Source organism: Motacilla alba, chromosome 2, assembly GCF_015832195.1.
Source record: "Motacilla alba alba isolate MOTALB_02 chromosome 2, Motacilla_alba_V1.0_pri, whole genome shotgun sequence".
In the NCBI taxonomy this organism is placed as follows: domain Eukaryota; kingdom Metazoa; phylum Chordata; class Aves; order Passeriformes; family Motacillidae; genus Motacilla; species Motacilla alba.
Genome location: NC_052017.1, coordinates 151,261,170 through 151,287,863, shown reverse-complemented (window position 1 = coordinate 151,287,863; position 26,694 = coordinate 151,261,170). Strand labels below are relative to the sequence as shown.

Sequence of the window (26,694 nt, the reverse complement as noted above, 5' to 3'; positions counted from 1 at the left end):
GTAATTCCCGAATTTCCAGGGGTAATTCCCAGTTTTCCAGGGGCAATTCCCACTTTTCCGGGGCAATTCCCCAGTTTTCCAGGGGTAATTCCCGATTTTCCGGGAGAATTCTTGAATTTCCAGAGCCAATTCCCAAATTTCCAGGGGTAATTCCCAGTTTTTTGGGGTGATTCCCAGTTTCCCAGGAGAATTCCCCGAGCCTATTCCAAATTTTCCAGGGCTGATTCCTGAATTTCCAGGCACGATTCACAGATTTCCAGGGTAATTCCCACTTTTCCAGGGAAATTCCCGAATTTCCAGGGTTATTCCCACTTTTCCAGGGAAATTCCCAATTTTCTGGCGTAACTCCAATTTCCCAGGGAAAATTCCCAACTTTCCAGGGCCAATTCCCAATTTTCCAGGGGTAATTGTCAGATTTCCGGGGTAATTCCCGAATTTCCAGGGGCAATTCCCAATTTTCCGGGAGAATTCTTGAATTTCCAGAGCCAATTCCCAAATTTCCAGGGGTAATTCCCAACTTTCTGGGGAAATTCCCAAATTTCCAGGGGTAATTCCCAACTTTCCAGGGGCAATTCCCACTTTTCCAGGAAAATTCCCAATTTTCTGGGGTAACTCAAATTTTCCAGGGAAAATTCCCACATTTCCAGAGCAATTCCCATTTTCCAGGGCCAATTCCCAATTTTCCAGGGGTAATTGACAGATTTCCGGGGTAATTCCCGAATTTCCAGGGCAATTCCCAACTTTCCAGGGGCAATTCCCACTTTTCAAGGACAGTTCCCCAGTTTTCCAGGGGTAATTCCCAATTTTCCAGGAGAATTCTTGAATTTCCAGAGCCAATTCCCAAATTTCCAGGGGTAATTCCCGATTTTCCGGGGCAATTTCCCGAATTTCCGGGAGTAATTCCCAGTTTTTCTCTTATTCCCCATTTTCCACCTTTTTTCCTGTTTTCTCCTGGTTTCTCCCAGTTTTCTCCAGTTTTTCCCAGTTTTTCTCAGTTCTTCACAATTTTTTCCGTTTTTCCCAGTTTTTTCCCAGTTTTTCCCAGTTTTTCCCAGTTTTCCTGACTCTTTTTCCCTCTTTTCTCTCGGCAGCTGATCCAGTTCCTGATCTCCCTGGTGCAATCCAACCGGATCCTGGGCGTCAAGAGGAAAATGTGAGAGAAATCCCCAAAATCCCCCAAAAATTCCGGATTGGGACCCACCCTGGGAGGATCCCAAATCCCAGAAATCCTCGGGGAAGGGCCGGGCTGGGCTTTGGGAATCTGGGATAAAGGGAACTGAGAATTCCTTGAATTTCCATTTTTTTTTCCCTGGGAAAATGGGAGCTGCTGGCGTTCCCGAAGATCTGGAAATGCTGGAATTGGGAGGGAACGGCGGGATTTTGGGATTTTCCAGGGATGGAGCGGCGCCTGGAATTCTCTGGGAATTCCTTCCCAAAATCCCAGAAATCCATTCCCAACCCCCTCCCTCCTGGAGAAACCCCTGGGAAAACTCCTGGGAAAACCCTGGGGGGAAAAAAACCCTGGAAAAAAACCTGGAAAACCCCTGGAAAACCTCTGTAAAAAACGCTGGAAAACCTCTGGAAAAAGCCCCTGGAAAAACCCCGGGAAAAACATGGAAAAAAAACCTGGAAAACCTATGGAAACACCCCTGGGAAACTCCTGGGGAAAAAAAACTGAAAAAAAATTGGAAAAACTTCTTGAAAACCTCTGGAAAAACCCTGGAAAACCTCTGGGGAAATGCCGGGGAAAACCCCAGGAAAAAAAACTGGAAAATCTCTGGGAAAACCCAGAAAAAACCCGGAAAATCCTTGGGAAATCCCTGGGAAATCCCCTGGAAAAACTCTGGAAAACCCTGGGAAAACCTTGGAAAAACTCTGGAAAAAACCCTGGAAAACTTCTGGGAAAGTCCTGAAAACCCCAGGGGGGAAAAAACAGAAAAAAAACCTGGGAAAATCCCAGAAAAAACTGGAAAAACCTCTGGGAAAACCTCTGGCAAATCCCCTGGGGAAAAAAACTGGAAAAATCCCTGGAAAACCCCAGAAAACCCTGGGAAAACCCTGGAAAATCCCTATTAAAAATGTTTAAAAACCCTGGAAAAAACATCTGGAAAACCCCTGAAAATCCCTGGAAAAAAACTGGGAAAATCCCTAAAAAAAGGGAAAAACCGCTCCAAAAACTCTGGAAAACCTCTGGGAAAACCCCTTGAAAAATCCTGGAAAAGCTGGGAAACCCCTGAAAAAAAACCTGGAAAAATCCCTGAAAAATCCCTGGAAAACCTCTGGAAAAAACCCTGGAAAATCCCGGAAAAAACCTGGAAAAACCTCTGGAAAAACCCCCAGAAAAAAAAAAAAAAAAACAGAAAATCCCGGAAAAAAACTGGAAAAACCTCTGGGAAAACTCCGAAAAGCTCTGAAGAAAAAAACTGGGAAAACCTCTGGAAAAACCCTGGAAATCCCAGAAAATAATCCCTGGAAAATCCCTGGAATTCCCCAAATTTCCCACCCATTCCCAATCCCAGCTCTCTTCTCCCTGGGAAAATCCGGGAAAGCTCCTCAGGTTTCTGGGATTTGGGGATCCCTGAGCTGATCCCGGGGTTTTCCCAGGAACTGGATCCGCTGGGCTTTGGGGGATCCCTGAGCTGATCCCGGGATCTGGATCCGCTGGGATTTGGGGAAACCCTGTGGCTTTTGGGATCTGGGGGATCCCTGAGCTGATCCCGGGATCTGGATCCGCTGTGATCTGGGGGATCCCTGGGGGTTTTGGGATCTGAGGTCTTGGGATCCCTGAGCTGATCCTGGGATCTGGGTCCGCTGGGGGTTGGGGGATCCCTGAGCCGATCCTGGGGTTTTCCTGGGATCTGGATCCACTGGAATTTGGGGAAATCCTGTGGGGTTTGGGATCTGGGGGATCCCTGAGCTGATCCCGGGATCTGGATCTGCTGGGATTTGGGGATCCCTGAGCTGATCCCGGGATCTGGATCTGCTGGGATTTGGGGGGTCCCCAGAGCTGATCCCTGGAACTGATCCCGAGGCTTTCCTGGGATCAAGATCCGCTGGGATTTGGGGATCCCTGAGCTGATCCCGGGGCTTTCCTGGGATCTGGATCCACTGGGATTTGGGGGGTCCCCAGAGCTGATCCCGGGAACTGGATCCACTGGGGTTTAGGGGATCCCTGAGCTGATCCCAGGCTTTTCCCAGGAACTGGATCCGCTGGGATCTGGGGGTCCCTGGGGTTTTTGGGATCTGGGGGATCCCTGAGCTCATCCCGAGGCTTTCCTGGGATCTGGATCTGCTGGGATCTGGGGGATCCCTGTGCTGATCCCAGGAACTGATCCCGAGGCTTTCCTGGGATCAAGATCCGCTGGGATCTGGGGGATCCCTGAGCTGATCCTGAGATCTGGATCCGCTGGGATTTGGGGGATCCCTGAGCTGATCCCGAGATCTGGATCCGCTGGGATTTGGGGGCTTCCTGAGCTGATCCCGGGCTTTTCCTGGGATCTGGATCCGCGGGGATTTGGGGGATCCCTGAGTTCATCCTGGGATCTGGATCCGCTGGGATTTGGGGGATTCCTGAGCTGATCCCGGGCTTTTCCTGGGATCTGGACCTGCTGGGATTTGGGGGATCCCTGTGGGTTTTGGGATCTGGGGCATCCCTGTGCTGATCCCTGAGCTGATCCTGGGCTTTTCCCGGGGTTCCTCCCGGGGTTTTTTTGGGAATCCCAGCCCGCTGATGCTGAACGACGGCGGCCCCGCACATTCCATGCCCAAGTACAGCCGGCAGTACTCCCTGGAGCACCACGGCAACGCCGCCTACGCCGTGAGTGCCATCCCAGAATGCCATGGCTTTCATTGGGATTATTGGGGTTTATGGGATTTATTGGGATTTGTTGGGATTTAATGGGATTTATTGGGGTTTATTGGGATTCATTGGGAGCTCCCTGGAGCACCACGGCAACGCCGCCTACGCCGTGAGTGCCGCCCCAGAACGCCGTGGCGTTTATTGGGATTTATGGGATTTATTGGGATTTATTTGGGATTTATGGGATTTATTGGGATTTATTGGGATTTATTGGGGTTTATTGGGGTTTATTGGGATTTATTGGGGTTTATTGGGAGCTCCCTGGAGCACCACGGCAACGCCGCCTACGCCGTGAGTGCCGCCCCGGAACGCCGTGGGGTTTATTGGGATTTATTGGGATTTATGGGATTTATTGGGATTTATTTGGGATTTATGGGATTTATTGGGGTTTATTGGGGTTTATTGGGAGCTCCCTGGAGCACCACGGCAACGCCGCCTACGCCGTGAGTGCCGCCCCGGAACGCCGTGGCGTTTATTGGGATTATTGGGGTTTATGGGATTTATTGGGATTTATTTGGGATTTATGGGATTTATTGGGGTTTATTGGGATTTATTGGGGTTTATTGGGAGCTCCCTGGAGCACCACGGCAACGCCGCCTACGCCGTGAGTGCCGCCTCGGAACGCCGTGGGGTTTATTGGGATTATTGGGATTTATGGGATTTATTGGGATTTATTTGGGATTTATGGGATTTATTGGGGTTTATTGGGATTTATTGGGGTTTATTGGGAGCTCCCTGGAGCACCACGGCAACGCCGCCTACGCCGTGAGTGCCGCCGCGGAACGCCGTGGCGTTTATTGGGATTATTGGGATTTATGGGATTTATTGGGATTTATTGGGGTTTATTGGGATTCATTGGGATTTATTTGGGATTTATTGGGGTTTATTGGGAGCTCCCTGGAGCACCACGGCAACGCCGCCTACGCCGTGAGTGCCGCCCCGGAACGCCGTGGCGTTTATTGGGATTTATTGGGATTTATGGGATTTATTGGGGTTTATTTGGGATTTATGGGATTTATTGGGGTTTATTTGGGATTTATGGGATTTATTGGGGTTTATTGGGATTCATTGGGATTTATTTGGGATTTATGGGATTTATTGGGGTTTATTGGGGTTTATTGGGAGCTCCCTGGAGCACCACGGCAACGCCGCCTACGCCGTGAGTGGGATCCCAGAATGCCATGGGATTTATGGGATTCATTGGGATTTACTTGGGGTTTATTGGGATTCATTGGGATTTATTAGGGTTTATTTGGGATTTATTGGAGTTTATTGGGAGCTCCCTGGAGCACCACGGCAACTCCGCCTACGCCATGAGTGGCATCCCAAAATTCCATGGGATTTACAGGATTTAGTGGGATTTATGGGATTTATTGGCGTTTATTGGGATTTATGGGATTTAATTGGGATTTATTGGGAACTCCCTGGAGCACCACAGGAATTCCACCTACTCCATGAGTGGCATCCCAAAATTCCATGGGATTTATGGGATTTATTGGGGTTTATTGAGATTTATTAGGATTTAGTGGGATTTAATCGGGATTTATGGGATTTATTGGGATTTAACCGGGATTTTTGGGATTTATTGGGAATGGGATTTATTGAGTTTGGGATTTATTGGGAATGGGATTGTATGATTGGGATTGGTGGGATTGGGATTTATTGGGAATGGGATTTATTGGGATTGGGATTTGGTGGGATTGGGATTTTTTTGGAATGGGATTTATTGGGTTTGGGATTTATTGGGAATGGGATTTATTTGGATTGGGATTTATTTGGAATGGGATTTATTGGGTTTGGGATTTATTGGGAATAGGATTTATTGGGAATGGGATTTATTTGGAATGGGATTTATTTGAATTGGGATTTATTTGGATTGGGATATAGTGGGAATGGGATTTGGGGATTGTGATTTATTGGGAATGGATTTATTTGGAATGGGATTTATTGGGAATGGCATTTATTGGGAATGGGATTTATTTGATTTGGCATTTATTGGGAATGGGATTGATGGGATTGGGATTTATTTGGAATGGGATTTATTGGGAATGGGATTTATTGGGAATGGGATTTATTTGATTTGGGATTTAATGGGATTGGGATTTAGTGGGAATGGGATTTATTTATTTGGTTTGGGATTTATTGGGATTGGGATTGGTGGGATTGGGATTTATTGGGAATGGGATTTGGTGGGATTTGGATTTATTTCATTTGGGATTTATTTGATTTGGGATTTAATGGGAATGGGATTTACTGGGTTTGGGATTTATTGGGAATGGAATTTGGGGATTGGGATTTATTGGGAATGGATTTGTTTGGAATGGGATTTGAGGAATGGGATTTGAGAAATGGGATTTATTGGGAATGGGATTTATTTGGTTTGGGATTTATTGGGAATGGGATTGTAGGATTTGGTTTGGGATTTAGTGGGATTAGGATTTATTTGGAATGGAATTTATTTGGTTTGGGATTTAGTGGGAATGGGATGGGAACTGGGATTTGTGGGATTTTATCTGCTTGCAATTTTGGGCTTTCTCCCCTTCTTTTGGCCCTGCTTTTCCTGGGAATTCCGGGCTCCTGGCCCTGCTTTTCCCGGGAAATCTTGGCCTTCCCTGGCCCTGCTTTTCTTGGGAATTCCAGGCTCCTGGCCCTGCTTTTCCCGGGAATTCCGGTCTCTCCCTGGGCCCTGCTTTTCTCAGGATTTCTGTACTCCCGGCCCTGCTTTTCTTGGGAATTTTGTGCTCCTGGCCCTGCTTTTCCCAGGAATTCTGGATTCTGCCCCTCCTTTTCCCTCTGGAATTCCTGGCTGTTCCTGGCCCTGCTTTTCCCGGGAATTCTGAATTCTGCCCCTCCTTTTCCCTCTGGAATTCCGGGCTGTTCCTGGCCCCTGCTTTTCCCGGGAATTCTGGGCTCTGCCCCTCCTTTTCCCTCTGGAATTCCTGGCTGTTCCTGGCCCCTGCTTTTCCCGGGAATTCTGGGCTCTGCCCCTCCTTTTCCCTCTGGAATTCCGGGCTCCCAGCCCTGCTTTTCCCGGGAATTCCGGTCTCTCCCTGGGCCCTGCTTTTCTCAGGAATTCTGTACTCCTGGCCCTGCTTTTCTTGGGAATTTTGTGCTCCTGGCCCTGCTTCTTCTGGGAATTCTGGTCTCTGCCCCTCCTTTTCCCTCTGGAATTCCAGGCTCCCCCTGGCCCCCGCTTTTCCCGGTAACTGTGGCTCTCCCATTCCCGAGTTCCCGGTTTTCCTGCAGGCTCCGGCGCCGGCTCTGTCGGGCCCCGCGCTGTTCCCGGCGGATCCGGGCCCCCCGTGCGGCCCCATCATCGCCGACGTCACCGAGCTGCCCCCGTCCAGCCCCGAGGCCTCGCCCGCAGGCAGCCTGGACGGCAGGTGGGGACATTCCCGAAAATCCCCGGGAATGGGGTCCTGGAATTCCCCGGGAATGGGGGAGGGCAGGTGGAGAGAATTCCCGAAAATCCCGAGAACGGGACCCCGGAGTTCCCCGGGAATGGGATCCCGAAAATCCCCGGGAATGGGGGAGGGCAGGTGGGACCATTCCCGAAATCCCAAGAACGGGACCCCGGAGTTCCCCGGGAATGGGGGAGGGCAGGTGGGACCATTCCCGAAATCCCGAGAACGGGACCCCAGAGTTCCCCGGGAATGGGATCCTGAAAATCCCTGGGAATGGGGGAGGGCAGGTGGGACCATTCCCGAAAATCCCTGGGAACAGGATCCTGGAATTCCCTAGGAATGGGATCCCAAAAATGCCCGGGAATGGGGGAGGGCAGGTGGGACCATTCCCGAAATCCCGGGAACGGGACCCCGGAGTTCCCCGGGAATGGGGGAGGGCAGGTGGGGGCCATTCCCGAAATCCCGAGAACGGGACCCCGGAGTTCCCCGGGAATGGGGGAGGGCAGGTGGGACCATTCCCGAAAATCCCTGGGAATGGGGTCCTGAAAATCCCCGGGAATGGGGGAGGGCAGGTGGGACCATTCCCGAAATCCCGAAAACGGGACCCCAGAGTTCCCCGGGAATGGGATCCTGAAAATCCCCGGGAATGGGGGAGGGCAGGTGGGACCATTCCCGAAAATCCCGGGAACAGGATCCTGGAATTCCCTAGGAATGGGATCCCAAAAATGCCCGGGAATGGCGGGGGCAGGTGGGGACAATTCCCGAAAATCCCGGGAACGGGATCCCGGAATGGGGGAGGGCAGGTGGGACCATTCCCGAAATCCTGGGAACGGGACCCCGGAGCTCCCTGGGAATGGGGGAGGGCAGGTGGGACCATTCCCAAAATCCCAGGAACGGGACCCCGGAGTTCCCCGGGAATGGGATCCCGAAAATGCCCGGGAATGGGATCCCGAAAATCCCTGGGAATGGGGGACGGCAGGTGGGACCATTCCCGAAATCCCGGAATGGGACCCCGGAGTTCCCCGGGAATGGGGGAGGGCAGGTGGGACCATTCCCGAAATCCTGGGAATGGGATCCCGGAGTTCCCTGGGAATGGGATCCCGAAAATCCCCGGGAATGGGGGAGGGCAGGTGGGACCATTCCCGAAAATCCCGGGAACAGGATCCTGGAATTCCCTAGGAATGGGATCCCAAAAATGCCCGGGAATGGCGGGGGCAGGTGGGGACAATTCCCGAAAATCCCGGGAACGGGATCCCGGGAATGGGGGAGGGCAGGTGGGACCATTCCCGAAATCCCGGGAACGGGACCCCGGAGCTCCCTGGGAATGGGGGAGGGCAGGTGGGGGCCATTCCCGAAATCCCGGGAACGGGACCCCGGAGTTCCCCGGGAATGGGATCCCGAAAATGCCCGGGAATGGGATCCTGAAAATCCCTGGGAATGGGATCCCGAAAATCCCTGGGAATGGGGGACGGCAGGTGGGACCATTCCCGAAATCCCGGAACGGGACCCCGGAGTTCCCCGGGAATGGGGGAGGGCAGGTGGGACCATTCCCAAAATCCTGGGAATGGGATCCCGGAGTTCCCTGGGAATGGGATCCCGAAAATCCCTGGGAATGGGGGAGGGCAGGTGGGGACGATTCCCGAAATCCCTGGGAACGGGATCCCGGAGTTCTCTGGGAATGGTGTCCTGAAAATGCCCGGGAATGGGATCCTGAAAATCCCTGGGAATGGGATCCCAAAAATCCCTGGGAATGGGGCAGGACAGGTGGGGATGATTCCCGAAATCCCTGGGAATGGGATCCCGGAGTTCCCCGGGAATGGGATCCCAAAAATCCCTGGGAATGGGGGAGGGCAGGTGGGGACAATTCCTGAAAATCCCTGGGAACAGGATCCCGCAATTCCCTGGGAATGGGATCCCAAAAATCTCCAGGAATGGGATCCTGAAAATCCCTGGGAATGGTTTCCCAAAAATCCCTGGGAATGGGGGAGGGCAGGTGGGGCTGGATTCCTGAAAATCCCTGGGAATGGGATCCCAAAATTCCCTGGGAATTGATTCCAGAAAATCCCTGGGAATGGAGGAGGGCAGGTGGGGACGATTCCCAAAAATCCCTGGGAACGGGATCCCGAAATTCCCCGGGAATTGGATCCTGAAAATCCCTGGGAATGGGGGAGGGCTGGTGGGAGGGGATTCCTGACAATCCCTGGGAATGGATTCCCGAAACTTCCCAGGGAATGGTGGAGGGAGCCTGGACAGGAGGTGGGAGAGGATTCCCGAAAATTCCCCGGGAATGGATTCCCAAAAATCCCTGGGAATGGGGGAAGTGGGCTGGATTTTTCCCATTTTTCCCATTCCCTTTTCCCATTCCCATTTCTGTTCTTCATTCCCATTTCCTGTTTGCCATTGCCCATTTTTCCCATTTTACCCATTTTTCCCGTTTCCCATTCCCATTTTTCCTATTCCCATTTTTCCCATTTTTCTCATTCCCATTTTTCCCATTCCCATTTTTCCCACTTTTTTTTATTCTCATTTTTCCCATTTTTCCCATTTTTCTCTTTCCCATTTTTCCCATTGCCATTTTTCTCATTCCCGTTTTTGTCATTCCCATTTTTCCCTTTTCCCATTTTTCCCATTCCCATTTTTCCCATTTTCCCCATTTCCCATTCCCATTTTTCCCTTTTCCCATTTTTCTCATTCCCATTTTTCCCATTTTTCTCATTTTTCCCATTTTTCCTGTTTCCTATTCCTATTTTTCCGTTTCCCATTTTTTCCCATTCCCATTTTTCCCTTTTCCCATTTTTCCCCATTCCCATTTTTCCCGTTATCCCATTTTTCCCATGTTTCTCATTCCTATTTTTCCTTTTCTCATTTTTTCCCATTCCCACTTTTCCTTTTTTCCCCATTTTTCCCATTTTTCCCATTCCAATTTTTCCCCTTCCCATTTTTCTCATTCCTATTTTTCCCCTTCCCATTTTTCTCATTCCCATTTTTCCTGTTTCCCATTCCCATTTTTCCCATTTTTCCTGTTTCCCATTATTCCCGGTTTTCCCATTCCCATTTTTCTCATTCCCATTTTTCCCTTTTCCCATTTTCCCATTTTTCCCATTCCTATTTTTCTCATTTTTCCCGTTTCCCATTATTCCCATTTTTCCTGTTTCCCATTATTCCCATTTTTCTCATTCCCATTTTTTCCCATTCCCATTTTTCCCTTTTCCCATTTTTCCCATTCCAATTTTTCCTATTCCTATTTTTCCCATTCCTATTTTTCCTTTTTTTTCCATTCCCATTTTCCCCATTCCAATTTTCCCATTCCCATTTTTCCCATTTCCCATTCCCATTTTTCCCATTCCCATTTTTCCCTTTTCCCATTTTTCCCATTCCCATTTTTCCTGTTTCCCATTCCCATTTTTCCCCCCTCAGGAGCAGCCCGGTGATCCGGATCAAGGAGGAGCCTCCCAGCCCCACGCGCAGCCCCCAGGCGGAGGAGCCCAAGAGCGCCGGGAATTCTGGGAATCCCGGGAATCCCGGGAATTCCGAGACCCCCCTGTCCCCCTCCACCTTCATCGACTCCATCCTGCGGGAAAACGACTCCGGAGCCGCTCCCGGGAATCCCCAATCCCAGGAAAAGTGCCTGAGCGTCGCCTGCCTCGACAAGTGAGCCACGGGAGAGCCGCGGAATTCCCAACATTCCCAACATTCACAGAATTCCCAGCTCGGGGAAAGAGGGAGCGGGGCGGAATTCACGAAATTCCCAAAATTCATGGAATTCCCAGCTCGGGGAAAGAGGGAGCGGGGCGGAATTCATGGAATTCCCAAAGTTCACGGAATTCCCAGCTCAGGGAAAGAGGGAGCAGGGTGGAATTCATGGAATTCCCAAAATTCACGGAATTCCCAGCTCAGGGAAAGAGGGAGCGGGGCGGAATTCACGGAATTCCCAAAATTCATGGAATTCCCAGCTCGGGGAAAGAGGGAGCGGGGCGGAATTCACGGAATTCCCAAAATTCCTGGAATTCCCAGAATTCAGGAAAAGCAGGGAGTGGGACAGAATTCCCGGAATTCCCGATATTCCTGGAATTCCCCGTTTGAGAAAAGTGGCAATGGGGCAGAATTCACAGACTTCCCAAAAGTCACGGAATTCCCAGCTCGGGAAAAGCAGGAGTAGGGCGGAATTCCTGGAATTCCCAGAATTCCTGGAATTCCCAGCTCAGGAAAAGCAGAACTGGGAAGGAATTCTGAGAATTCCTGGCTCGGGAAAAGTGGGACTGGGACAGAATTCCAGGAATTCCCGAAGCCCGCCTCTGGAAAAGCAGGGTTGGGATGGAATTCCCAAAATTCACAGAATTCCAAGCTCAGGAAGAGCGGGAGTGAGGTGGAATTCCTGGAATTCCCAGCTTGGGAAAAGTGGGAGTGGGACAGAATTCCCGTTCCTGGTTTCCTGACCCCATTCCCGGCGTTCCCACCCCTGATCCCAATCCCGGTTTCCTAGAATTCCCATTCCCGGTTTCCCAATCCCAGTTTCCCGCTGCCATTCCCGGTTTCCCGATCCTGGTTTCCCAGTCCCGATTTCCTGGCCCCAATCCCAGTTTCCCAATCCTGGTTTCCTGATCCCAATTCCGGTTTCCTGATCCTGGTATCCCAAACCCGGTTTCCCAGTCCCAATTTCCTGATCCCAATCCTGGTTTCCCAATCTGGATTTCCTGGCCCCGATCCCGGTTTCCCAGTCCCATTCCCGGTTTCCCAATCCGTATTTCCTGGCCCCAATCCCTGTTTCCCAATCCTGGTTTCCCAGTCCTGATTTCCGGGCCCCGATCGTGGTTTCCCAATCCCAGTCTCCCAGTGCCGGTTTCCTGATCCCAATTCCGGTTTCCCGATCCTGGTATCCCAATCCCGGTTTCCCAATCCGGATTTCCTGGCCCCAATCCCTATTTCCCAATCCCAGTTTCCCGATCCAAATTTCCTGGCCCCAATCCCGGTTTCCCATTCCCGGTTTCCCGCTCCCATTCCCGTTATTCCCAGCGTTTTTCCTGACCCCATTCCTCTTATTCCCGGTGCGTTCCCTTGACCCTGTTCGTTCCCAGAGCAGTCCCGTTGTTCATTCCCGTTGTTCATTCCCATTGTTCATTCCCGTTGTGTTTGTTCATTCCCGGTGTCGTTCAGCATTCCCGGTGTTTGTTCTCATTCATTCCCATTGTTGTTCATTCCCATTGTTCATTCCCGGTGTTGTTCGTTCCCGGTGTCATTCATCATTCCCGGTGTTTGTTCCCATTCATTCCCGGTGTTGTTCATTCCCAGTGTTGTTTATCATTCCCATTGTTTGTTCCCATTGTTGTTCATTCCCAGTGTTGTTTATTCCCGGTGTTGTTCATTCCCGGTGTTGTTCATTCCCAGTGTTGTTTATCATTCCCATTGTTATTCCTGGTGTTGTTGTTCATTCCTGGTGTTGTTCCTTCCTGGTGTTGTTGATCATTCCCAGTGCCATTCCCGGTGTTCATTCCCAGTGGTGTTGTTCATCATTCCTGGTGTTGTTTCTCATTCATTCCTGGTGTTGTTTGCCATTCCCGGTGTTATTCCCAGTGTTGTTGTTCATCATTCCCAGTGTTGTTCATCATTCCCGGTGTTTGTTCATTCCCGTTATTCCTGGTGTTGTCTATCATTCCCGGTGTTATTCCCCGTGTTGATCATTCCCAGTGTTGTTGATCACCATTCCCAGTGTTGCTCACCATTCCCGATGTTGCTGTTGTTGATCACCATTCCCGGTGTTGTTGCTCATTCCCGGTGTTGTTGCTCGCCATTCCCAATGTTGTTGTTCCCTGTCATTCCTGGTGTTGCTATTCCCGGTGTTGCTCCCTGCCATTCCCGGTGTTGTTGCTCCCTGTCATTCCGGATGTCATTCCCGGTGTCATTCCCGGTGTTGCTCCCTGCCATTCCCGGTGTTGTTGCTCATTCCGGGTGTCATTCCCGGTTTTGCTGTTGTTGCTCCCTGTCATTCCCGGTGTCATTCCCGGTGCTGCTGTTGTTGCCCATTCCCGTTGTTGTTGCTCCCTGTCATTCTGGGTGTCATTCCAGGTGTCATTCCGGGTGTGGTTCCGGGTGTCGTTCGGGTGTTGTTTGGGTGTCATTGCGGGCGTGGTTCCGGGCGCGGTTCCGGGTGTTGTTGCTCATTCCGGGCACGGTTCGGGGTGTGATTCCGGGTGTGGTTCCGGGCGTCATTCCGGGTGTCATTCCCGGTGTTGTTGCTCATTCCGGGCGTGGTTCAGGGTGTGGTTCCGGGTGTCATTCCAGGTGTCATTCCGGGTGTCATTCCCGGTGTTGTTGCTCATTCCGGGCGCGGTTCGGGGCGTGATTCCGGGTGTCATTCCGGGTGTCATTCCAGGTGTCATTCCCGGTGTCATTCCCGGTGTTGTTGCTCATTCCGGGCGCGGTTCGGGGCGTGATTCCGGGTGTGGTTCCGGGTGTCATTCCCGGTGTTGTTGCTCATTCCGGGTGTCATTCCGGGTGTGGTTCCGGGTGTGGTTCCGGGTGTCATTCCCGGTGTTGTTGCTCATTCCGGGTGTCATTCCGGGTGTGGTTCCGGGTGTCATTCCGGGTGTCATTCCGGGTGTTGTTGCTCATTCCGGGCGCGGTTCGGGGCGTGATTCCGGGTGTGGTTCCGGGTGTCATTCTGGGTGTCATTCCCGGTGTTGTTGCTCATTCCGGGCGCGGTTCGGGGTGTGATTCCGGGTGTGGTTCCGGGTGTCATTCCGGGTGTCATTCCAGGTGTCATTCCCGGTGTTGTTGCTCATTCCGGGCGCGGTTCGGGGCGTGATTCCGGGTGTGATTCCGGGTGTGGTTCCGGGTGTCATTCCGGGTGTCATTCCGGGTGTCATTCCCGGTGTTGTTGCTCATTCCGGGTGCGGTTCAGGGTGTGGTTCCGGGTGTGGTTCCGGGTGTCATTCCCGGTGTTGTTGCTCATTCCGGGCGCGGTTCGGGGTGTGATTCCGGGTGTCATTCCGGGTGTGGTTCCGGGTGTCATTCCGGGTGTCATTCCCGGTGTTGTTGCTCATTCCGGGTGTGGTTCCGGGTGTGGTTCCGGGTGTCATTCCGGGTGTCATTCCGGGTGTCATTCCCGGTGTTGTTGCTCATTCCGGCGTGGTTCGGGGCGTGATTCCGGGTGTCATTCCGGGTGTCATTCCAGGTGTCATTCCCGGTGTTGTTGCTCATTCCGGGCGCGGTTCGGGGCGTGATTCCGGGTGTGATTCCGGGTGTGGTTCCGGGTGTCATTCCAGGTGTCATTCCGGGTGTCATTCCCGGTGTTGTTGCTCATTCCGGGTGCGGTTCAGGGTGTGGTTCCGGGTGTGGTTCCGGGTGTCATTCCCGGTGTTGTTGCTCATTCCGGGCGCGGTTCGGGGTGTGATTCCGGGTGTCATTCCGGGTGTGGTTCCGGGTGTCATTCCGGGTGTCATTCCCGGTGTTGTTGCTCATTCCGGGTGTGGTTCCGGGTGTGGTTCCGGGTGTCATTCCGGGTGTCATTCCGGGTGTTGTTGCTCATTCCGGGCGTGGTTCGGGGCGTGATTCCGGGTGTCATTCCGGGTGTCATTCCAGGTGTCATTCCCGGTGTTGTTGCTCATTCCGGGCGCGGTTCCGGGTGTCATTCCGGGTGTCATTCCGGGTGTTGTTGCTCATTCCGGGCGTGGTTCCGGGTGTCATTCCCGGTGTTGTTGCTCATTCCGGGTGTGGTTCCGGGTGTGGTTCCGGGTGTCATTCCGGGTGTCATTCCCAGTGTTGTTGCTCATTCCAGGCGCGGTTCCGGGTGTCATTCCGGGTGTTGTTGCTCATTCCGGGCTCATTCCGGGTGTGTTTCAGGTCGGAGCTGAACGAGCACCTGGACACGATCGACTCCAGCCTGGACAATCTGCAGGCGCTGCTCAGCACCCACGGCTTCAGCATGGACAGCGCCCTGCTCGACGTGAGCGCTTCCCGGGGACACCCGAATTCCCAAAAATTCCCAGAATTCCCAACATGTTCACCAAAAATTCCAACCGGGAGCTCCCAGAATCCCCAATTCCCAGAATCCCCAGTGCCCAGTGGGAATTCCCAGGATAAATCCGTCCCTGCTCGACGTGAGCGCTTCCTGGAGATCCCAGAATTCCCAAAAATTCCCAAAATGTCCACAAAAATTCCCAACATCTTCACGAAAATTCCCAGAAATTCCATCCGGGAGCTCCCAGAATTCCCAGGATCCCCGCCCGTTCCCGGTGGGAATTCCCAGGATAAATCCGTCCCTGCTCGACGTGAGCGCTTCCCGCGCACACCGGAATGCCCGGGCAAGATTCCCAAAAATTCCCAACATGTTCACCAAAAATTCCAAACAGGAACTCCCAGAATCCTCAATTCCCAGAATCCCCAATTCCCAGAATCCCCAGTCCCCAGTGGGAATTCCCAGGATAAATCCATCCCTGCTCGACGTGAGCGCTTCCCGGGGACACCGGAATTCCCAAAAATTCCCAAAATTCCCAACATGTTCACAAAAATTCCAACCGGGAGCTCCCAGAATCCCCAATTCCCAGAATCCCCAGTGCCCAGTGGGAATTCCCAGGATAAATCCGTCCCTGCTCGACGTGAGCGCTTCCCAAGGACACCGGAATGCCCGGGGAGAATTCCCAAAAATTCCCACCATGTTCACAAAAATTCCCAGCATGTTCACGAAAATTCACAAAATTCCAACCGGGAGCTCCCAGAATCCCCAATTCCCAGAATCCCCAGTGCCCAATGGGAATTCCCAGGATAAATCTGTCCCTGCTCGATGTGAGCGCTTCCCGGAGATCCCGGAATTCCCAAAAATTCCCAAAATGTTCACTAAAATTCCCAAAAATTCCAACTGGGAGCTCCCAGAATTCCCAGGATCCCCACCCATTCCCGGTGGGAATTCCCAGGATAAATCCGTCCCTGCTCGACGTCAGCAATTCCCAAAAATCCCAAAATTCCCAGAAATCCCGGGGAAAAGTCCCAAAAAATCCAGCTGGGAATGACCAAAATCCCCAATTCCCAGTGGCAATTCCCGGGATCCCAGCTCATTCCCAGGTCAGGGAATTCCCGGGATAAATCCGTCCCTGCTCGACGTGAGCCTGCCCCCCAATTCCCAAAACCCCCAAAATTCCTAAAAATTCCCAAAAATTCCAAGTGGGAACTCCCAAAATCCCCAATTCCCAAAATCCTCAGTGCCCAATGGCAATTCCCAAAAATCCCGGCCCATTCCCAGTGGGAATTCCCAGGATAAATCCGTCCCTAATTGACATGAGAGCCTGACCCCCTCTCCCCCAAGAATTCCCAAAAATCCCTGGAAAAAATCATGAGAAAAAATCTCGGAAAAATCCTGGGAATTCCAACTGGGAACTCCCAAAATCCCCAACGACCGCTGGGAATTCCCAGGATCCCAGCTCGTTCCCAGGCCAGGGAATTCCCAGACCCAGGAATTCCCAGGATCCCAATCCATTCCCAGTGGGAATTCCCAGGATCCCAGCCCATTCCCAGTGGGAATTCCTGGGATCCTGGCCCCTTCCCAATGGGAATTTCCAGGATCCCAATCCATTCCCAGTGGGAATTCCCAATTTCCCAGCCCGTTCCCAGTGGGAATTCCTGGGATGAACCCACCCAGGGAATTCCCAGGATTCCAGCCCATTCTCAGTGGGAATTCCCAGGATAAGCCCACCCTGATCCATGGAAATAATCCTGGAACATTCCCAGTGGGAATTCCCAGGATCCTGGCCCATTCCCACTGGGAATTCTCAGACTAGGGAATTCCCAGGATCCCAATCCATTCCCAGTGGGAATTCCCAGGATCCAAATCCATTCCCAGTGGGAATTCCCAGGATCCCAGCCCAGTCCCAGTGGGAATTCCCAGACCCAGGAATTCCCAGGATCCCAATCCATTCCCAGTGGGAATTCCCAGGATCCCGGCCCTTTCCCAGTGGGAATTCTTGAGTTAAATTCAACCAGGGAATTCCCAGGATCTCAGCCCGTTCCCACTGGGAATTCCCAGACCCAGGAATTCCCAGGATCCCAGCCTCTCCCCAGTGGGAATTCCCAGGATAAACCCACCCTGATCCATGGAAATAATCCCGGAACATTCCCACTGGGAATTCCCAGGATCCCGGCTCGTTCCCAGTGGGAATTCCCAAAGACGCCCCCAGGCAGCCGCGCCCGCCTGGAGCCCAAAATCCCCCGGGAGCCTCCGGAAAACGGGAACGGAAATTTGGGAATGGAGCCCTGGGGGGCTCTTCCCGATGGGAACAGGATGGGAAACCGGGAATTCCCACTGGGAATGGGTCGGGAAACCGGGAATTCCCACTGGGAATGGGATGGGAAACCGGGAATTCCCACTGGGAATGGGACGGGAAACCGGGAATTCCCACTGGGAATGGGATGGGAAACTGGGAATTCCCACCGGGAATGGGCCGGGAAATTGGGAATTCCCACTGGGAATTTGATGGGAAACTGGGAATTCCCACTGGGAATGGGATGGGAAACTGGGAATTCCCACTGGGAATGTTCCAGGATTCACTCTCTGGGAATTCTGACAATCCGGGCTCAGGGTGGGTTTTTCCCAGGAATTCCCTGGCTGGGGGCGGGATTTTCCCGGGAATTCCCATTCTGAGGATGGATTTTTCCCAGGAATTCCCGTTCTCAGGGTGGGTTTTTCCCAGGAATTCCCTGAGTCAGGACAGATTTTTCCTGGGAATTCTCAGGCTGTGGTGGGATTTTCCCGGGAATTCCCTGACTGGGAGCAGGTTTTTCCCAGGAATTCCAGCATTCCTGTTCTCAGGACAGGTTTTTCCAGGAATTCCTGTTCCGGGGGTGGGATTTTCCCCAGAATTCCTATTCTGGGGGTGGGATTTTCCCGGGAATTCCGGCTTTCCCGTTCTCAGGGTGGGTTTTTCCGGGAATTCCTGTTCCGGGGGTGGGATTTTCCCGGGAATTCCTGTTCCGGGGGTGGGATTTTCCTGGGAATTCCTGTTCCGGGGGTGGGATTTTCCCAGGAATTCCTGTTCCGGGGGTGGGATTTTCCTGGGAATTCCTGTTCCGGGGGTGGGATTTTCCCAGGAATTCCGGCATTCCCGTTCTCAGGGTGGGATTTTCAGGGAATTCCTGTTCCGGGGGCGGGTTTTTCCCGGGGATTCCGGCGTTCCCGGTGCCATTCCCGCTTTTCCCGGCAGCTCTTCAGCCCGTCGGTGGCGGTGCCGGACGTGACCCTGCCGGACCTGGACAGCAGCCTGGCCAGCGTGAGCCCCGCGAATCCCGGGAATCCCGGGAATCCCGGGAACCCCCGGAAAGGGCAAACCCCAAATTTGCCAGCCCCCGGAATTCCTATTTCCGCCCCCACAGCCCTGGAATTCCCGGGGAGAATCCCGGGACTGGGATCGGGATTGGGATTGGGGATGGGGATGGGGATGGGACTGGGATTGGGATTGGGATCGGGATTAGGACCGGGATTGGGATCGGGGCTGGGATTGGGATCAAGATTGGGATTGGGATTGGGATCGGGTTCGGGATTAGGGCTGGGATCGGGATCAGGGCTGGGATTGGGATTGGGGCTGGGATCAGGATTGGGATTGGGATCGGGATTGTGGCTGGGATCAGGATTGGGATTGGGATCGGGATTGGGGCTGGGATTGGGATTGGGCCTGGGATTGGGATTGGGATCGGGATTGGGATTGGGGCTGTGATCGGGATTGGGGCTGGGATTGGGATCAGAGCCTGGATTGGGATCAGGATTGGGACTGGGTCTGGGATTGGGATTGGGGCTCGGATTGGGATTGGGATTGGGACTGGGATCAGTGCTGGAATTAGGATTGGGATTGGGATTAGGGCCAGGATCAAGATTGGGGCTGGGATTGAGATTGGGATTGCAGTTGGGGCTGGGATTGGGATCGGGATCGGGATCAGGGCTGGGATTGGGATCAGGGCTGGAATTAGGATTGGGATTGGTATCGGGGTTGGGATTAGGGCCAGGATCAAGATTGGGGCTGGGATTGGGATCAGAGCCTGGATTGGGATTGGGGCTGGGATTGGGATCAGAGCCTGGATTGGGATTGGGGCTGGGATTGGGATCGGGATTGGGATTGGGCCTGGGATTGGGATCGGGGCTGGGATTGGGATTGGGATTGGGGCTGGGATTGGGATCAGAGCCTGGATTGGGATTGGGGCCGGGATTCAGATTGGGGCCGGGATTGGGGCTGGGATTGGGATTGGGTCAGGATTACGACTGGGATTGGGATCAGAGCTGTGGTCAGGGCCGGGATTGGGATTGGGATCGGGATTTGGGCTGGGATCGGGATTGGGACTGGGATCCGTGCTGGAATTAGGATTGGGATTGGGATTAGGGCCACGATCAAGATTGGGGCTGGGATTGAGATTGGGATTGCAGTTGGGGCTGGGATTGGGACTGGGATTGGGATCGGGATCGGGGCCGGGATCCGCTCCGGGACCATTCCCGCCTGTCCCAGGATGGCAGCGCCAGCTCCGCCCCATTCCCGGGATTTTCCTCTCCGAGATCATTTCTGGGATCGTTTGGGATGAGCAGGGGCTGGGTTTGGGATCCCTTTAAAACCCCAAAAACCTCGGAAGGAGCGGGAATGATTCCCGGAATTCCGGCAGATCCAGGATCTCCTCTCGAACCAGGAGCAGCAGAAACCGACGGAGACCGAGCCCGGCGCGGGGGACACCGGTATCCCACGGGAATTTGGGGAATTTGGGGATTTTCGGGAATTTTGGGAATGGGGAACTCCGGTATCCCATGGTGAATTTGGGGGGTTTTGGGATTTTGGGGATTTTTGGGAATGGGGGACTCCAGTATCCCAATGGGAATTTTGGGAATTTGGGGATTTTTAGGGATTTGGTAATGGGGGACTCCGCTATCCCAATGGGAATTTTGGGAACTTTGAGCTTTTTGGGGTATTTGGGAATGCGGGACTCCGGTATCCCAATGGGAATTTTGGGGTTTTTGGGATATTTGGGAATGGGGGACTCCGGTATCCCATGGGAATTTGGGAATTTTTTCCAGGGAAGCAGCTGGTGCCCTGCACAGTGCAGCCGCTGTTCCTGGTGCATGATCCCAATCCCACATTCCCGATCCCACATTCCCAAATTCCCATTTTCCTGGGAAGCACCTGGTGCCCTGCACAGGGCATGATCCCAATCCCACATTCCCAATCCCACATTCCCACATTCCCGTTGTTTTCCAGGGAAGCAGCTGGTGCCCTGCACGGTGCAGCCGCTGTTCCCGGTGCATGATCCCGATCCCACATTCCCACATTCCCGTTTTTCCAGGGAAGCAGCTGGTGCCCTGCACGGTGCAGCCGCTGTTCCTGGTGCATGATCCCAATCCCACATTCCCAATCCCGATCCCACATTCCCGTTGTTTTCCAGGGAAGCAGCTGGTGCCCTGCACGGTGTAGCCGCTGTTCCCGGTGCACGATCCCACATTCCCACATTCCCGTTTTTCCAGGGAAGCAGCTGGTGCCCTGCACGGTGCAGCCGCTGTTCCCGGTGCATGATCCCAATCCCACATTCCCAATCCCGATCCCACATTCCCGTTGTTTTCCAGGGAAGCAGCTGGTGCCCTGCACGGTGTAGCCGCTGTTCCTGGTGCATGATCCTGATCCCACATTCCCAATCCCATTCCCACATTCCCGTTTTTCCAGGGAAGCAGCTGGTGCCCTGCACGGTGTAGCCGCTGTTCCCGGTGCATGATCCCAATCCCACATTCCCAATCCCGCATTCCCGTTGTTTTCCAGGGAAGCAGCTGGTGCCCTGCACGGTGCAGCCGCTGTTCCCGGTGCATGATCCCAATCCCACATTCCCGATCCCACATTCCCGGTTTTTTCCAGGGAAGCAGCTGGTGCCCTGCACGGTGCAGCCGCTGTTCCCGGTGCATGATCCCGATCCCGATCCCACATTCCCGTTGTTTTCCAGGGAAGCAGCTGGTGCCCTGCACGGTGCAGCCGCTGTTCCCGGTGCACGATCCCGATCCCACATTCCCGGTTTTTTCCAGGGAAGCAGCTGGTGCCCTGCACGGTGCAGCCGCTGTTCCTGGTGCATGATCCCAATCCCACATTCCCGATCCCACATTCCCAAATTCCCATTTTCCTGGGAAGCACCTGGTGCCCTGCACAGGGCATGATCCCAATCCCACATTCCCAATCCCACATTCCCACATTCCCGTTGTTTTCCAGGGAAGCAGCTGGTGCCCTGCACGGTGCAGCCGCTGTTCCCGGTGCATGATCCCGATCCCACATTCCCACATTCCCGTTTTTCCAGGGAAGCAGCTGGTGCCCTGCACGGTGCAGCCGCTGTTCCTGGTGCATGATCCCAATCCCACATTCCCAATCCCGATCCCACATTCCCGTTGTTTTCCAGGGAAGCAGCTGGTGCCCTGCACGGTGTAGCCGCTGTTCCCGGTGCACGATCCCACATTCCCACATTCCCGTTTTTCCAGGGAAGCAGCTGGTGCCCTGCACGGTGCAGCCGCTGTTCCCGGTGCATGATCCCAATCCCACATTCCCAATCCCGATCCCACATTCCCGTTGTTTTCCAGGGAAGCAGCTGGTGCCCTGCACGGTGTAGCCGCTGTTCCTGGTGCATGATCCTGATCCCACATTCCCAATCCCATTCCCACATTCCCGTTTTTCCAGGGAAGCAGCTGGTGCCCTGCACGGTGTAGCCGCTGTTCCCGGTGCATGATCCCAATCCCACATTCCCAATCCCGCATTCCCGTTGTTTTCCAGGGAAGCAGCTGGTGCCCTGCACGGTGCAGCCGCTGTTCCCGGTGCATGATCCCAATCCCACATTCCCGATCCCACATTCCCGGTTTTTTCCAGGGAAGCAGCTGGTGCCCTGCACGGTGCAGCCGCTGTTCCCGGTGCATGATCCCGATCCCGATCCCACATTCCCGTTGTTTTCCAGGGAAGCAGCTGGTGCCCTGCACGGTGCAGCCGCTGTTCCCGGTGCACGATCCCGATCCCACATTCCCGGTTTTTTCCAGGGAAGCAGCTGGTGCCCTGCACGGTGCAGCCGCTGTTCCTGGTGCATGATCCCGATCCCACATTCCCAATCCCACATTCCCGTTTTTTCCAGGGAAGCAGCTGGTGCCCTGCACGGTGCAGCCGCTGTTCCTGGTGCATGATCCCGATCCCACATTCCCAATCCCATTCCCACATTCCCGGTTTTTTCCAGGGAAGCAGCTGGTGCCCTGCACGGTGCAGCCGCTGTTCCCGGTGCATGATCCCAATCCCACATTCCCACATTCCCGGTTTTTTCCAGGGAAGCAGCTGGTGCCCTGCACGGTGCAGCCGCTGTTCCTGGTGCATGATCCCGATCCCACATTCCCGGTTTTTTCCAGGGAAGCAGCTGGTGCCCTGCACGGTGCAGCCGCTGTTCCCGGTGCACGATCCCGATCCCACATTCCCGGTTTTTTCCAGGGAAGCAGCTGGTGCCCTGCACGGTGCAGCCGCTGTTCCTGGTGGATTCCAGCGCCGTGGACGTGGCATCCGGGGATCTTCCCATCTTCTTCGAGCTGGGGGAGGGGCCCCCGTGCTTCCCGGACGGGGACGAGTATCCCGAGGAGTATCCCGAGGAGTATCCCGAGGAATACCCCGAGGAGTACCCCGAGGAGTATCCCGAGGATCCCGCGCTGCTCCCGCGGCCGCCGCCCACGCCCAAGGACCCGGCCGTGTCCTAAAGCCGGGATCGGGGACAGGGACAGGGACCGGATCCCCGGAAGGGATCCCAAAGAGGATCGGGAAAAGGGAAGGAAGCCCCGAGTGACTCGTCCCGCTTCGCACAGACCCCGGAGCCGCCGCTGCCCTCGGGGAATTCCGGGCCATCCCGGAGGATCACGGGCGATCCTGGAGCATCCCGGAGGATCCCGAGTCGTCCCGGGGAATTCCGGGAAATCCCAGAGGATCCCGGAGCATCCCGTAGAATTCTGGGAAATCCCAGAGGAATCTGGAGCATCCTGGAGGATCCCAGAAAATCATGGAGGCATCCCAGAGCATCGCAAGGGATTCCAGAGGATCCCAGGGAATCCCAGAGCGTCTTGGAGGATCCCAAATCATCCCGGGAAATCCTGGAGCATTCCAGCAGATCACAGTGGATCCCAGAGGATCCCAGAAAGTCTTGGGCCGTCCCAGAGAATCCCGAAAGATCCCAGAGGATCCTAGGGATCCGCGGGATCCGGAGAGCAATGGAGCCCCGGGATCTGGGGGAGCTGAAATCCAGGGATCCCCAAATCCCAGAATGTCCCAGAAAAAAATGACGCCCAAAATCCACGGGGTCCTGAAATGCCCCGAAATCCAGTTGATCCCAAAACCCTGGGGGAACCCGGCATGCCCCAGGACCCCAAAATCCAGTGGGATCCCAAAATCCAGTGGATCCCAAAATCCAGTGGATCCCAAAATCCTGGGGAAACCCGGCATGCCCCAGGACCCCAAAATCCAGTGGGATCCCAAAATCCAGCAGATCCCAAAATCCTGGGGACACCTGGAATGCCCCAGGACCCCAAAATCCAGCAGATCCCAAAATCCAGCAGATCCCAAAATCCAGCAGATCCCAAAATCCCGGGGAAACCTGGCATGCCCTGGGACCCCAAAATCCAGCAGATCCCAAAATCCTGAGGAAACCTGGCATGCCCCAGGATCCCAGAATCCAGTGGATCCCAAAATCCTGGGGAAGCCTGGAATGCCCCAGGATCCCAAAATCCAGTGGATCCCAAAATCCCCCGGGACCCCAAAACCTGGCTGTGTCCCAATCCCACAGGACCCTAAAATCCAGTGGGACCCCAAAACCTGGCACTGCCACAAGACCCCCAAAGCCAGGAGAACCCCAAAATTTGGCGGGATCCCAAAATCTTGTGGGATTTTGGGATCCCAAGTTTTGTCCCCCGAAACTCTGGGACCCCAAAACCTGGCAGTGCCACGAGACCCCATAAAGCCAAGGGAACCCCAAAATCCAGTGAGATCCCAAAATCCTGTGGTGCCCCAAAACCTGGCAGTGCCACAAGATTCCCAAAGTCGGGGGAACCCCAAAATCCCGAGGTGCCCCAAAACCTGGCACTGCCCAGACACCACGGGATCCTAAAATCCTGTGGGACCCCAAAATCCAATGGGATCCCAAAATCCCAAGGTGCCCAAAACCTGGCAGTGCCCAAACACCACGTGACCCCAAAATCCCACAGGACCCCAAAACCTGGCACTACCACAAGATTCCCAAAGTTGGGGGAACCCCAAAATCCTGTGGTGCCCCAAAACCTGGCACTGCCACAAGATTCCTAAAGTCGGGGGAACCCCAAAATCCCGAGGTGCCCCAAAACCTGGCCCTGCCCAAACACCATGGGATCCTAAAATCCAGTGGGATCCCAAAATCCTGTGGTGCCCCAAAACCTGGCACTGCCACAAGATTCCTAAAGTCGGGGGAACCCCAAAATCCCGAGGTGCCCCAAAACCTGGCCCTGCCCAAACACCATGGGATCCTAAAATCCAGTGGGATCCCAAAATCTTGAGGTGCCCCAAAACCTGGCAGTGCCCAAATCCCACAGGCCCCCCAAAAATCCCACAGGACCCCAAAATCCAGTGGGACCCCAAAACCTGGCACTGCCACAAGATTCCTAAAGTCGGGGGAACCCCAAAATCCTGTGGAACCCCAAAATCTGATGGCACCCCAAAACCTGGCAGTGCCACAAGATTCCCCAAGGCCCAGGGGACCCCAAAATCCCGAGGTGCCCCAAAACCTGGCGCTGCCCAAACACCATGGGATCCTAAAATCCTGTGGGACCCCAAAATCCAGTGGGATCCCAAAATCCCAAGGTGCCCAAAACCTGGGCAAGACCCCAAACCAGACCCCAAAATCCCACAGGACCCCAAAATCTGGCACTACCACAAGATCCCTAAAGCCAGGAGAACCCCAAAATTCTGTGGGATCCCAAAATCCAGAAGCACCCCAAAACCTGGCAGTGCCACGAGACCCCCCCCCAGAGCCAAGGGGACCCCAAAATCCAGTGGGATCCCAAAATCTTGAGGTGCCCCAAAACCTGGCACTGCCAAAAGATTCCCAATGCTTGAGGGAACCCCAAAACCCAATGGGATCCCAAAATCTCAAGGTGCCCCAAAACCTGGCACTGCCCAAATCCCACAGGACCCCCAAAAATCCCACAGGACCCCAAAATCCAGTGGGACCCCAAAACCTGGCACTGCCACAAGATTCCTAAAGTCGGGGGAACCCCAAAATCCTGTGGAACCCCAAAATCTGATGGCGCCCCAAAACCTGGCAGTGCCACAAGATTCCCCAAGGCCCAGGGGACCCCAAAATCCCGAGGTGCCCCAAAACCTGGCAGTGCCCAAATCCCCTGGGACCCCAATACCCCCCCCAACCCCACAAGGCCCCAGTTCCTGCTGTGGGCATTCCCAGTTTTTATTCCTGCCTCTCCTTCGGGGGATCCCGCTGGAATTTTGGGTGATCCGATGGAATTCTTGGGCGTCCTGCTGGAATTCCGGGGTATCCTGCTGGAATTCCTGGGGGATCCTGCTGGAATTTTGGGAAATCCCACAGGGATTCTGGGGGGATCCCGCTGGAATTCCCGGTGGTCCCGTTGGAATTTGGGGCGATCTTCTGGAATCTTGCTGGATTTCCGGGGGATCCCTTTGGAATTCTGGGGGATCCTGCTGGAATTTTGGGAAATCCCGCTGGAATTTTGGGAGGAATCTCGCTGGAATTCCTGGTGATCCCGTTGGAATTTGGGGCGATCTTCCTGGATTTCTGGGGGATCCCTTTGGAATTCTGGGGGATCCTGCTGGAATTCTGAGAGATCTGCTGGAATTCCGGGAAATCCCACTGGGATTTTGGGGGATCCTGCTGGAATTCTGAGGGATTCTATGCGTTCCCAGTTTGGTGTTCCCGGATTTCCCCGCTCCGGCTCCGCTCTGGGATTTGTCCCTGGACCTCGGGATTTGGGAGCAACGACCCCGGAACTGAACTTGGGAATTTCACAGGAGAGAAGGACCCGGATCCCAGGCGGGATCGAGTCGGGATTCCGTGTGGGAACGTCTCGGGATTCCAGATTGGATTGAGCCAGGATTCCAGACAGGATCAGGTCGGGAATCCCACGTGGGAAAGTATCGGGATTCCAGATTCCATATGGGATCGAGTCAGGATTCCACGTGGGAATGTGTTGGGATCCCGTGTGGGGACATCTCCGGATTCCACATGGAAGAGTCTGGATTCCATCGGGGAATGTCGGGATCCCATACGGGGACATCGGGATCCCACGTGGGAATGTTGGGAATGCCCAAATTCCATGTGGGAATGCCGGGATCTGGTGTGGGAATGTCAGGATCCCACGTGGGAATGTCGGAATCCTGTGTGGGAATGCCCAAATTCCATGTGGGAATGCCGGGATCCCGCGTG

The 26,694-nt window shown here is 54.0% G+C and overlaps 1 protein-coding gene across 4 annotated transcripts in view; it reads left to right on the top strand.

Moving 5' to 3' along the window:
* HSF1 (heat shock transcription factor 1) overlaps positions 1 to 23,177 on the top strand; it is a 34,944-nt gene extending 11,767 nt beyond the window's left edge. For all 4 annotated transcript variants that reach the window (XM_038127939.1, XM_038127940.1, XM_038127941.1 and 1 more), the window contains 8 exons: positions 1,092 to 1,153; positions 3,724 to 3,817; positions 7,106 to 7,242; positions 10,681 to 10,914; positions 15,103 to 15,205; positions 18,453 to 18,518; positions 19,894 to 19,963; positions 22,716 to 23,177. In XM_038127939.1, coding sequence (XP_037983867.1) covers positions 1,092 to 1,153; positions 3,724 to 3,817; positions 7,106 to 7,242; positions 10,681 to 10,914; positions 15,103 to 15,205; positions 18,453 to 18,518; positions 19,894 to 19,963; positions 22,716 to 22,975 — 1,026 coding nt within the window. In that variant the 3' untranslated portion in view covers positions 22,976 to 23,177. The remainder of the gene's footprint in view (positions 1 to 1,091; positions 1,154 to 3,723; positions 3,818 to 7,105; positions 7,243 to 10,680; positions 10,915 to 15,102; positions 15,206 to 18,452; positions 18,519 to 19,893; positions 19,964 to 22,715) is intronic.
* The last annotated feature ends 3,517 nt before the right edge of the window (positions 23,178 to 26,694 follow it).